Below are 13,424 nucleotides of genomic sequence, written 5' to 3' on the forward strand. Positions count from 1 at the left end.
CCGCCCGAGGCGGCTGCGCTGCCACCTGACTCAGTTTCCCCAGCTTTGGGGTCCCCACAGAGCCGAACGCTCCTTTCCTGGAGGAATTTCCCTTCTGTCCCGAGCATTTTAATTTCATCCTCGCTAGGCGGTTCGTCCTGTTGCTCCGGTGGAAGCCGCCGAGCCATGCCCTCCTCCAGCGGCCGCTCCTGCCACGGCGCTGCGGATCGGGGACGCGCCACGCCGCGCCTCCAGGCACCCAACTTTCCCCACTTGGGACCCACACTGCTGGCCAGTCCGTCCGCTCCTCTGGCGAAGCCATGATTTATCGCCCGAGGCTCCAGGCGCTGCCCTTCTTTACCCGGCTCCTGGATCCTCTCGCTCCTTACCCCTCCCACGCCCCATCTTAGCCCTAACCACGCTCCCCAAAGAAAGCGGCCCTGAACATCTGCAAAATTGGAGTGCCCGAGCTGTGCACCGGGCGCTGCCTTCCTCCCCACCCCCGCCGGGGAAAAGAGGGAACAGTCGAGTCCCCGACGCTGCGCCCCTGCTCAGCCCCGGGTATCCCTGGGGACGGGCGGGGAAGGAAGCGGGACGCAGTTCGGACAGGAGCCGCAGACCCCACTCCGGGCGCGTAGGCCCGATCCCGGTGGGGTAAGGGAGGAGGACAGGTCAAAATCTTCGATTTTCCCCCAAGCTCCCACCCCCCCGCCTCGCTGGGTCAAGGAAACGAGCCCCCGGGGATGCCGGGGCCACCCCCCGGTGAGCCCTTTACCAGGTAAGCGCGGGGGGCCCGGCACGGCGCGCAGGGGATGGACACGGGGGTCGGTTCTCGCCGGGACTCGCACCGGGCCCCGCAAGAGGCGCCACCCTGCGGCGCGGACGGACAGGGTGCCCGGGAGGGGGTTGCGGTCCCCGCCGCAGTGTCCGCACCCCAGCCGGAGCGGAGCACGTGACCAGCGGGCCGCCCGGGGCCCCCTGGACCCCCGACCACGCCGTGGTGCTGACTCCGGCCCCAGCGATTGGACAGGATGGGGCGGAGGCGCCCACTTTCCCGCGGTCCGCGAGGGAGCTGCGGGGCGCTGGGCCGAGCGCGCCTCATCCCTCTCCGGCCCGCCCCGCCTCAGCCGCAGGACCTGCGCTCTGCACTCACCTCGGGGCCCCGTGTCGCCGCCGCCGGCCTCCTTGTCCGCCATCGTCGCACGGCCCCGACCCGGGAGGGGAGCCTACGGCGCAGCGCCCGTGCGGGTGCGGGTCCCTGTCCGCGTCCTGGGCGGCGCTCGGGCCGGGTCTAAGCCGCGGGGCAGCTGGAGCCCGGCTCTGACGCGGCCGCCGCCGCAGCCCGGGCTCCTCCCCGGGCTCCTCCCCGGGCTCCTCCCCGTGCTCCTCCCGGGCCCGCCCCACGCCCCGCCCCGCCGAGCCGGCGGCCGGAGCAGGCGGGCGAAGGCTGCGCAAGGCAGGGCCCGCCCGAGAGCCCCTCGCCCACCAGTCCGCCCGGCCACCCGCCGGACCCGTCCCTCCGAGGCCCGCCTCCTCCCCTCCGGGGCTCACCGCCGAGCGGCTGCGGCGGAGCCGGTGGCCCGGGCTCCGTGGCTCGGTGGCCCGCAGGGTGCAGGCGCGCGCAGGGCGCACGGCTAGGCGAGCGGCGGGGCTCGATTTCGGGTCCCCCGGCCCGGCTGCGCGCCCGCTCTTTGAAATCTCAAGGGGCTGAATCCCTGCTGCAGGCAGGTCGCGCACACCCCACTCTCCTCAGGAGGGCCTCCCCAGTCCCCACCAGTTTATTTCTCTCCCCCTTCCACCCGCTTTAGGGTCCCAAAGGTGCGGTCAAGGACCCGCGCAAAGGCGGAATCGGGCTTGGCTGGGACTCAGGCCGCGGACCCGGGACCTGTGCCTGAGCCGCGCTCGGGGCACCGCCGGGGGCGTTCGCCTCCATGGCAACTCGCGACCCGACCCGGGAGGCGCTTGCGGCGGTGGCTGCCTCTCGCCTTCCATATATGGGCTCCTGCCCGGGGCCCTCATTAAAAGTCTGAGAATGACATTATTAACGCAGAGCTTCGACGGTCAATGATTCATCCTCTCTGTCCTAGGGCTCCGCCACACACACACACACACACACACACACACACACACACACACACACTCACCACTGGTACCTGTTCGGGACTGACCAGGTGGCTTCTGGGTCAGCTATGCAAAGACTCCTTAAGAAGGGCAGTGATAAGAATCTAATGACAAACGTTACTGGGTCCTTCCAGCGTGCCTGGCACTATGCTAAAATGCTTAAGAGCCTTCCAGAACTTGTCCTCGTTTTGCACATAAGGAAACTGAGGTTTAGGGGGAGGGTATGTGATGATGTCCAGGGCACACAGCAAATAAGCCACTAAGCTGGATCCCCATCCAGGTCACAACCACCAACCATCCTTCGCGCCCTGGGATGGGCCACAGCTCCCAAAGGAGAGGCTTCATTGTCACAGTTTTGGAGGAAGGGGTGGACAGACTCTCTAAGGAGAGCCCAGAGACCAGGCTCTGCTCAGAAAGTGACGGTAAGGTGATGAGTTAAAAGGACGAACTTGTCCTCTATCTGCCTACATTAAAAATCCCACATGTACAGTCTGTGGCTACGTATGAGATCAACCGCAAATCTCTCTGAACCTCAGTATTCTCATCCGTGAAATGGCTACAACAGGAAAACCTCCATCCTAAGACCGAAAAGAATTAGATGAGACAATGTACGTAACAAGCTTCGCCTGGGGTCCGGCATATGGTAAACAGTCCAAAAAGTCTTAGATTAAGTCAAAGGCACCTTTTTAACAGTGGCCAGTTGTGCAAGGCAGTGGGCAGTGGGAGCACCCGGCAGGGGGTGCTCCCATAGTGGAGAACGGCGTTTTCCCAGAGTGCCCTCTCCCCGCTTGCTTAGAGAGACAATACCCCAGCATCTCAGAGGCAGACCCAAGAGATGGCCTAGAAGCCAGGAGCATGTGGCAGCCGAATGTAGGCAGAAGGGTCGAGGCAGCTGTCTGGGTGACAACCTGGGGGAGCCGGCTCAGGATAGAGAGGGGGAAGGGCCAACCCAGACCCCACGGCAGCCCTACAGGGCCCGACCAGTTCCGCTCATACATCCCCATGGAGTGAAGCTGGCCGGGCAGAGGCTGCATGATTTGGAACATGACAGGGCACATACGGCCACCAGCACCCTGTCCATTGAGCACCAGTGTCACATGGACGCATGCCTGAGCGGTGAGTCCAGAAAGAGCTTTCTAATAAACCCAGTTCTCACTGAGTCCCTCTTGTGCTCAAAACCGTGCCAGGCTTTCCTCCTCTATGGGAAAGGGCCCCGACTCCAGTGTGACATTCAATACCTTTGACAATAGTGAGCCCCAACCATCCTCTCCATAGTCTGTCTCCTAAGAAGACTTCCCCCCACGAGCCATCCTCAGCCGTGGTTACGAGCTGCCTCTGTCTCCATGTCTCCATGTCCGCTTGTCCTCCCTCCTCTACCTGCCTACATCCAGAAACCCTTCAGGGCCCCAGTCCAAGGCCACCAGCCCAGGAAAACCTGGACTACCGCTACCTACCCCCAGGCTCCCTAGGTATTCTACACACCTATACACCTCTCTTCATTTATCTTCTACCCCCTATCCTCTCTGTTGCCCAGGCAGCTTGGCACTCAGGAGTCTCCTCTGTCTACCTGCGGGGAAGCCCACCTCCATTCTCAGGGGCTAGACCTTCCCCCAGGGATCCAGGCCTCTTGAGAGGCTCCCCAGGGTGCCTCCCAGGCCCTTCCCAGTGAACCAAAGCCCAGCTCATCCTCTCCTGCCCTCCCTCCTGGTTGCAGGATCTCAGTAAAGGCAACATCACCCACTTGTCACCAAGCCATACAACCGGGCATTGGCTTTCACTCCTCCCCCTACGTCCAAGTTCAGTCAAGTGTTGCCCAGTTGACCTGAGAAATCTCCTCTCCATCCTCACTGCCTCCATCCCATCTGACCCCATCACCTCTCACTGTCTGCACCTCTGCAGAAGCCCCTCCCAGTCTCCCAGCTCCTATCTAGCCCTTCGGTCCATTCTTTGTGAATCCGATCTGCCCTGCCCACTTCTACAGCTCCATCTCACCCCTGTAACTTCTTTCAATCCCTCCTACCCACCCCTACCTAAGTGCAAGGATTTCAAACACCTTAGAGCGTGTTTCATGTTTAGGCCACTCCTTTCCTGGTCCTGCCGCCACTGGCAAGCTGAACTCAGCAGGGACCTTCCCACTCCAGGAAGCCTTCCCTGCACCCCATTCTGGCCTGGGTGCCCCTCTTCAGTGTCCTCATGCACCCTGTCCCTCCCCATCAGGGGCCTGATCCCTGGCATCAAAACAATGGCCTTGGCAGCTTGTCAGAACCAGCAGGAACCCTGCGGCTCCGCCCTCCTGCTGGCCACGGTGGGGAGGCCTTGGGCGCCGTCTGCTCTCCCCTCCAACCCCCCGCCGCAGCAACATGAGGGCACGTGAGGAGGACGGGCGATGACATGCCAGCCCCATGCTGTGGGCAGACAGCAGTTTTCATTTTCAGGGAGCGTGAAAGTCAATGCACTCTGTCCTAGGTTTGCCCTTGTGGCTTTAACAATCATCACAATCATTAAGAATCGCCCTGGCGAGCATACACGCAGCCAGTTCTCACCCAATTTTCATGGTGGTCCTTGCCATTTTCCAGAAGAAATGGGAGCTCATGGAGCTTGAGGCCCTGCTCCGGCTTTCTCAGGCCCTGAGCAAGCAGCGGGGCTGGGAGTCAAGGCCACGCCCTCTGTCACTCCACCTCAGGGAAGGGTCCCCACCCTTGCTTCCTCTATTCTCTTCCCCACCAGCAGCCAGAATGAGATCATGTCACTTGCCGGCTACCAGGCCCTACATGAATTAACTGGCCTCCTGATGCCTCTTGGCTCTCGCTCCTTCCATTCTCCCATCCGTCAAGCCAAATACACACGTCGCCCATCTGACCTTGCCAAGTCTGGTCCTACCTGGGGGCCTCTGCTTCAGATGGTCAACCGGGACAGCATACATTCCCCAAGAGAATCACGTGGCTCCTTCCCTCACTCACCTCAGGAAATGTTGCCTTCCTCCACCATTCCAGCTAACTGCTGCCTCATCCCCATGAGGAAGTCAGCTCCGTGAGGGTAGGCTCTGGATTTTATTGCTCACTTCCATATCCTGGCCTCTAGAACAGTGCCTGGCACACACCAGGCACTCAGTAAGTGCTCAGTGGCGGATGGACTAACTCAGTCTATAAAACGGAAACACAAGCAGCTTTGCCCAACTGGGAGGATCAAGCCCACCATAGGGACGTCGCGGTGACCCCTGGAGGCTCCCTAGCCATTTCAGAGCATGCCCAGCTGTGTGGGAGGCTGCTCGGCACGAGTCCCCTCAAGCTCCTCTCCAAAGACTCCTCCCCACAGGGCTCCCTGCAGCCTGTGTGTGGGCGGCCGGGATGTCCCCACCTCCACCAGTGCCAATTACAGATCTAAGCTGGATGCTCGAATCTGAGAGAGAGACCCAGTGCAGAGCCGAGTCACCACCTTGCAGTTCCCTCGTGGTCACTCGGGCCACCTGGGCCTGTCTGCAGGTCCAGAAAGAGCTGACGCCTCCCATGGGAGCCTATTCTCTGCTTGTTTTGCTAGGTAAACCCCTGCCCTCCCTCTGGTCTCAGCTTAGACGTCGCTTCTTCCGGTAAACCGTCCAGCCCTCCATGACAGCATGAGGCCTCTCCCCCGCCCTCTGTGTCTGAGTCCCTACACACTCCCATCATAGCGCTTACGGCAACAGCTCTTATTAACCCACTGTACAGGAGACAAAATCGAGGCCTGGAAAGGTCACCCAGCTAAGAAGCTGCAGAACTGAGACCCAAACTCGGGTCTTTCCGACTTCGGTTTGACCATCTCGCCCTCTAGCTGCAAGCTCGCCAAGGGTAGGTCGGCCATGGCCACCGTTGTAGCCCCCAGACTCCGACACAGAGCCTGGCACAGATTGCTAAATACCGAAAGAAAACAGCCCCTCGGTGTCAGGCCCTCGCCTTTCTCATTGTCTGTGGGGTCCTCCTCGCCCAGCAGCCCAAACACACCTCCCTGCCAACAGGCTCGCTTTTGCTCTCCAGCCCCCAAAGTAAGACACACCCTCCCCCCGCCCCCCATCCCCCGTCCCCCACCGCTGCCCTCCGTATCAGTTCATGCCAGTAGCAGCCGGAGCCCAGAGGCCGACCCAGCCGAATACTCTGCCGGGCAGCCGGGATGCCTTGTCACCTGCACCAACTACCGAGTGTGAAAAGGGCTGGACACAGCAGGCGGGTTGGGGAGCGGGGACTGGGGGGAGGTGGCACAGCCCTCCAGCCCCTAGTCCAGGTGAAACTGCAGAACATTTCCTGATGGGTTAGCCATGCAGAGGGCTGATCCCGGGGGTACGTGGGGACCAGGACAGCAGCAGAAAAGAAAGCAGGATGGCAGAGAGCACGGAGTGACGCGGGGTCAGGAGTGACGTGGGGTCAGCCAGACCGGGGTTCGATCTGCGCCGAGCCACTCCCTGCCCCCTCAAGTGACCTGGGGACTCGCTTCTCTGGGTCCGTCTCTTCGCCTGTAAAAGGCGTCCATAACCGTAGGTAGGATCACGATGGGAGATCATATGTGCAAAACACTCATCGTAGCGCTAAGCTCCATACGATGCAGGAAATAGGACTTCTTATCTAATTTGCACATTTGAACCACACACAAAAAAAATGCCTATTTCTTTGTGTATTATTAATTACAGAATGGATCTAGGTAAAATTTTCTCGGCTGGTGAAGAAACACAAGAAGATACAGAAGTGAGTGACTTTTTTAAATGTTTATCTTAAAGTTCTTTTTATTTTTAAGTTTGAGAAACACTGATACTCATCCAAATCTGAGCTTTTACATAGGAAGCTTCCAATAAAAGCTACTTTGGACTTCATCATATGCCACTAGAGTTTTGTCTCTAAACCGAGTATCATGAAAGTGACTCCTTTGAGACAGGAACAAGACAAATTTACCAGAGGTCGTTTTTATCTCTGACCTTTACTACGTTTTAAAAATCCAGCCTCAGAACCAAGTCGCGATGTCCAGTTTGTACATCCTTTTCCCCTGGATTTCCACCCCATCTGGTGTGAATCAGCCTCTCCATTGACATTCCAAAACTCACTTCCCATACACAACATGAGCGGCCACAGGACTCTGGAGGAAATTACTTCCTCAAATATCACAATCACTCTGGCCTGCAATGTAAACTTGAGAAATACCTACCTGCTCAGGTAATGCAGGGTTGTCCAAATATTTTTTTTTTTTTTTGTACGTATTCCAAACAGCAGAGCAAACATCTATAGAGACTCTCTCAACAGCATTCTCAGAATTGCTCAAACAGTGCCCTGCAAGTTCCTGGTTCATAATAAGATGGGACATTCCAGAAGCCACATCTCTAGGACAGCGCACAGCGAGAGAAGACTCAGAGAAGGAAAACAGAAATGACTGCCTAGCCAGGAGGCTTCCACAAGGACTGCAAGGAATTGTAGACTTTTAGAGCCAAAAGGTTTCATGTTCTAGAGAAAAACTACCTTCGTCTTTCCAGCCCACAGCCCAGTGCCTGGATCAAAGCAGGTGAACAATAAATATCTGTTGAAGAAATGAATGAATGGTCAAGTAAATAAATAATGGAGTGGAAACTGGGGCCCAGAGAGACTAAATCTCTTGTTCGAAGTCGCATAATTCATGTCAGAGGTGGGGCCAAACTCCAGGCCCCTACCTCCTAGCTCAGCTCGACCTTCAGTGGCCTCCTCTGCAAAAGGCCCAGCAAGAGATGGCTCTGCTAACTGTGATTGACCGGTGATGGCCGGGACACTGGAGAAGGCAGGAGCCAAGGCCCTGTCTAGGTCTGTGACGACTAGCAACGTCTGTCTCCTGTAAGAGTGTACACAATGGCACCCATGTTACGATGCCTCGGCTTCCAGAAGCCCTCACCCTAACTCTGTAGGATCCTGTAAGGGGCAGAGAGAGCGTTCCGCACTGTGCGAAGATGGATCTGAGTGGATCCAGCCACCCGAAGCCTCAAAATGGCAGGGAAAGCCCTTGAAACATGAAACGGCCCCTTATCGTGGTGCTGCCTGGTTACCAGCAACGCCAGAGCTGCCCGACATGCGTGTCCGAGACAGAGGCGGGCTGCGGTGCCCTCTTGGTCCGCACGGTTTCGTGTTTTCTTCCTGGCGGCAGGCCCCTTGTCACAGCATTGCCGGCAGAAGAGAAGCGGCACTGGGCTGAGGGGAAGATCTGTCTTTGGGTCACCAGGTTCCTGAGCTCGGCCCGGGGAGCTTGTCCCTGGGCCTCAGGTTTGAAGTGGGGAGGTGACCTGAGGGGAACTTTAAGTCCTTCCTAAGAGCCCACGGAAAGATGGCCTTCGGTTCTGGAAGACACAGACCCAGGGAGAGCAACTGATGAGGCCCTTAATTATGAAATTCCTTTACTCCTTCCACAGGTATGTACGGAGGCGTTAGTATGTACCAGGCACTGTTCTAATCGTGTAAAGAACAAAACAGCCGCAATGCATCCCCTTGGCCAGCAAAATTCTAACTTTGTTTGGGGGCGGGGAGGAGAGTGCCACAAACCCTTTTGGGAAACACAGAGCTGTGACTCTTCTTCTGAAAACCATGCACAGAATTGTGCTTCCCCACCGTACAGTCCCAGGGGCTCAGCGCCCTGACGCCCAGCCCGGGACCCGAGGACCCCAGGTTAAGAACCGGACTCCAAGACAGCTAAATAAAATGGCGGCTTTTCTGCTGGGCGCACTGTGCAGAGGTGGCCAGAGCATGTCAGGACAGGGACAGGAGAGGGCTCTGTCGTCAGGCAGGAAGGGGTGACTCTGGGCCCCAGAGCCTCCGCCTCTCCCCTGTAAAATGGCGACAGTAATGTCACCCACCTCACAGGGCTGCTGTAAGGTCGACCAAAGCAGGGCAGGTGGAGTTCTCTAACCGTGCCCAGCTCAGAGCCCGGGCTCCCCAGGTGGCAGCGGGGGCCGACACGAGCCGAGCCCCGGCACCCAGGCTGGCCTGCCACCTGCCCGTCCCTCCAGCGCCAGCCGCAGAGGTTTGCTTACTCTCGCTACCTTTGTTATGAAATCCCAGATCCATACGCTTGCGATGGAGTCCCCCCGAGCCAGACAACACACCAGCCCATCTAGGAATAAAGCACAGGCATCTTGACCAAAGGAAGGAGATGGAAAAGTGAGAGGTCTTCAAGGGCTTCTGAGCATCAAAGTGGCTATAAAATATCTTCAGAGTCTCAGCCGCTCCACACCTCCCTTGGTTTTCACTTTCCTTGGTCCTGCTTCCTCATTAGCAAGTGAGTGATGAGCCTCGTTTCTCTGCGTGGGCACCACGATCACCCCTCTCACCGGCACAGGCCGCCTCTCCCAGCTCTGGTCAACTTGGGGCTCCTCTCTGACCTTCCGGCAGTTACTCTTGCGCCCCCTTCAGTCCAGCCTCCTGACGCTGCCTGCCCGCGGCTGCCGAAGTCCCTGTCCACCCCTCTCCAAGACCTCCCCTGGAATTACATCAAACCCAAACCTGTTTCGCAGGCCTCTGAGGCCCTGCAGGGTATGGCTCCACCCGCCCGGCCAGTCCCAGCCCTGTCCTATCCCCCAACTCTGAGGCCTCCTCTAGCCCACGTGACATATGTACAACACTTAGAACAAGGAGCCTCTTCCTCAAGACACTAGAAAAACAGCATATTATCCCGACTTCATTGAAATAATACACCCATTTCTTCTGCCAGAAAATGGAGATAAATATATATATATATATATATATATATATATATATATATATATATATATATGCAGATCTACAATGTCTAAAATGCCCCACAGGGTTGAATAGTTCACAACCTGACCAACCGTATCAAGAAACTCGAGGCTACTCTGCCTTCGCTGGTTCTTTAGCGGGCCTAGCTCTTCCCTCCTCAACCTCTGCTGACCTCTGTCCTGGCTTCCGCCTCTGCTTTACATCATCTGACTGACTCACCGTGAAGGTCAGCCGCCCAGAGAGGCCCTCCCCACCCCCCAGGTGTTCTGTGTCATATCACATCACCCCATTTCTCCAGGGCTCATCTTTAAGGTCATTTGGCTTATTCGTTTATTTCGAGCCTCCCCCACAAAGCTAGAACCTCCCTGTAAACAGCAGTTATAATGAGCATTTGTTAAGCATTGCTATGTGCCAGATGGTGCTGTAGGCGCTTTGCATCTGTTATCCCACTACTAACTTCACAGCCATGCAGAATAAGGAACGATATTATCATTGCCTCCATTTTACAGACAAGGAAACTGAGACCCGCCATGTTCACCCAAGGAGTAAGCGACAGAGTCAGAATTTGCACCCGGGGGTGCCGATTTCAGGAGAGTTATGCAGGAATGTGTCCCAGCGCTTATAGGCCAGCACCTTGCACGTGGCGGTGCCTCCACACACGTACCGAATGAATGAACAAATCATCAAATTAGAAAGAATTACAGTTTACGAAGCACCCTCGCGTCTCTGCTCTCGTTTGAATCGTGAAGCACTGGAAGAAAAGTGTCATAATTCCTAACTTCTTTAAGATGAGGAGAGGGCCTGCTGCGATCAGGAACAGCCTTGGCCTGAGGCTGTAATCCCAAAGGGGCTACTCTGAGCCATTCATTTCCTTCGAAGCTTATGTTTTATTTAAAATCGCATGCACATTTTGCATTCTATCCCATGATGTATCTGCAGGGTTTTTTTTCCTAAACAAAACTAATGCTTTAAATTCCTATTACTTGTTTTTTAAATGTCTTATTGTGGCAAAGTTTAAGCATCCACAAAATTACAGGGAGTGATATAATGAGCCCTTAAGTAGCCATCACCCAAGCTAACTTAATTTTTAAAAAATCAATCCTTCAAGTGAAACTGACTCTTATAGGAAGAAATCACAGTAACTAGCAGTTATACTTTATGTGTAAATATGCTCATTTAATTCTCACAGCCCTCCCACTAAGAAGTATAAACTAATACTGGCTTATATTTCAGATGGGGACATTGAGGGCGGTGAGGTTCAGTCTCCTGCTGAAACCCTTGGAGTCATCCTGAGCCGGCCAGCTTACCGACCAGGAGATGGAGTGCTTGCTCTAAAACAAGTCAAGAAAATGGGTCCGTGTCCTCTTTTACACCTAAAGTTTGCACTGAAGTTGAACCATTTCCAGAAGCAACCCACTCCAGGTCAGCCAAGACACATTGGTCATCCATTTGTCCTCTCCCTTGTTCATTCTCATTCATTCTCCCATTCCATCAGACACATGCGAGCCTCTTACTACTGGGATATAAAGTCTAGCCAGACATGGACCCAGCCCTAGAGGAGCTCCCGGCCTCAGCGGAAAGGAGAAGAACAGACAGATACAACCTAAATTCAAGGCAGACTTTGATCAGCACTCAGGCATGCAAAATGTACAAAGAAAACTCTCTGGGCCTCCCCTGCCCTCTGCCTCCTCGGTCAGGAAGCAAGGTCCTGGTGGGCAAGGGGCAGAGGGGTTAAGGGGTATAAGTTCGGGAATAGGATTATATCTGGGTTTGAATCCTAGCTCCACCCCTTCCTAGCTGTGTGGCCTAGGGTAAGTCACCTACCTCTCTGATTCACTTGTAAAAGCGGGTTGATAAAACCCATATACTAGAGCCCTTGAAGCATTACATTAGATGAGGCTTGACCCAGATGAAACTTTCCATCAATGCTGGCCATTACCAGCTTTCGGTAAGGACTCTCAACTTGCCTGAGTGAGGCAGGAGATTTGCAAAAGAGCGCACGCATTTCCCAGTAGGATGTTTTTCTTAAATCAGCCTCTCCTCGGAATTTCTGTAAATTTGGAAAACAGGTAAAATAAAAAATTCAACTTCCCAGCCTTCCCTACTCAGACGGCTGAGGGACGCCAGCCACGCGTGAGAAGGAAAATCTGGTGGCCAGTGGAGCGGGGGCAAAGACACCCTGCTGGTTTCCAGCCCCGCGTTGGCACGCTGGCACACATTCCACGACCCTGCAGGTGAGCCCACGGGCGGCAAGGCCGGAGTGGCCAGAGCAAAAGCTTCAGGCCCAGGCTACCCTGAGTCCCACCCGGCCTCTCTCCGGGACCTCCTCCGAGGTTATCAAGGACCAAGAAGGCCCCAGAGGGAGACCACACACAGTGTGCCCTTTGCTAACAGTGGTTATCACAATGTCCACAGCGGGACAAGCACCAGACGGAGTCTCAGAACCCTTAGCTCCAAGACCAGGCTCTGCCACACATTTGCTGTGTGGCCTTAAGCAGGTCACTGAGCCTCTCTAATTCCCCATTTGTACAATGTAGGTTAAAATCATACTCATTCCTCCTGCCTCACCCTGCCTGTCAGAGACCTGGAGTGAAATCCCAGCTTTGCCACTTCTCAGTTTGTGATCGTCATTACTCTAAGCCTTACTTTCCTCCTCTGTGAAATGGGAATAATTACTGCACCCGCCTCCCGGTACCGCCGTGAAGATGAAATGAGGCAATGAGTGTGGAATGCTTGGCCCAGGGGCCGGCTCAGGGCCGGAGAATGGATGCTCCATGGGAAAGAATGACTGTAACCTGAGTTTCTGCTTCATCATCGTCATCAGTTCCCTTCTGTGTTTGCTTATTTTATACTGGACGACAAGCCAAGTACATGACTTGGGGGACTTTATTTCACCTTCCCAAGAAAGCGGGCTTCATGCACAGGACAGGGAGCCGCCCTCTTGGGCAATAAATACGGTGGGTCTGTGAGCCAGGCCATCTCTGCCCCATTAGTCACCAATGGCGACACAGTCAGGTAAGGGCTCAAAACTGCTCCATGAAGGCCTGCCCAAGCTGGCAGAACGAGCCTGCACCTGGTCAGTCTTCACCTGTAAAATGGTGGGGAGCACGCTGTCCCGAACCCTGGCTCGCTATGGCGACAGGAAGGGCTAAGGTCTGGGTAAAGGGAAAAGGGTGTTTTTCATCTCACCCCCTAAAAGGTCTGTCGTTTTCTTCATTTCCTATTTTGTCATTACGTTCTCAGGTTGAAGAAAGAGGAGACATTTTTGATTAACCGTGTTATTGAACTTAAAAAGTTAAGTTTCTTTTTTTTTTTTTAGAAGCAAAGCAAATTGAAGATAAGAAGGAAAATAGATGAGGAAATAGTCATATGAGTCCACGCGTGTGTGTGTGTGCTTCTCCAAGTCCAGCGCTAAATAAACAAAAGTTACAAAGAAATATCACCGAGAAGAAAATAAACAGTTAAAACAAGCACATGGGAAAAATTAATCTCATCAGTAATGTATATATGTGTGGATATAGTTAAACCCTTACTAAACATGGGGTAAATTAGAAAATAATGAAACAATAATGCCTAATGGTAATAACAGTATGTTAAAATCTATACTTCCAC

The 13,424-nt window shown here is 55.0% G+C and overlaps 1 protein-coding gene across 3 annotated transcripts in view; it reads right to left on the reverse strand.

The window, feature by feature from the left end:
* The window catches only part of HSPA12A (heat shock protein family A (Hsp70) member 12A), a 130,424-nt gene that overhangs the window by 54,781 nt on the left and 62,219 nt on the right, over window positions 1-13,424 (reverse strand). Inside the window, exon 1 of one of the 3 annotated variants that reach the window (XM_016142497.2) lies at window positions 1,133-1,301. The exons of the other annotated variants lie outside the window; for them this stretch is intronic. Within the exon in view, the coding sequence (XP_015997983.1) occupies window positions 1,133-1,175 (43 nt within the window). The 5' untranslated portion in view covers window positions 1,176-1,301. Of the gene's footprint in view, window positions 1-1,132; window positions 1,302-13,424 lie in introns of those variants that run through there. 3 annotated transcript variants of the gene reach the window in all.

This window comes from Rousettus aegyptiacus, unplaced genomic scaffold, assembly GCF_014176215.1.
Source record: "Rousettus aegyptiacus isolate mRouAeg1 unplaced genomic scaffold, mRouAeg1.p scaffold_m13_p_6, whole genome shotgun sequence".
Taxonomy (NCBI): Eukaryota; Metazoa; Chordata; class Mammalia; order Chiroptera; family Pteropodidae; genus Rousettus; species Rousettus aegyptiacus.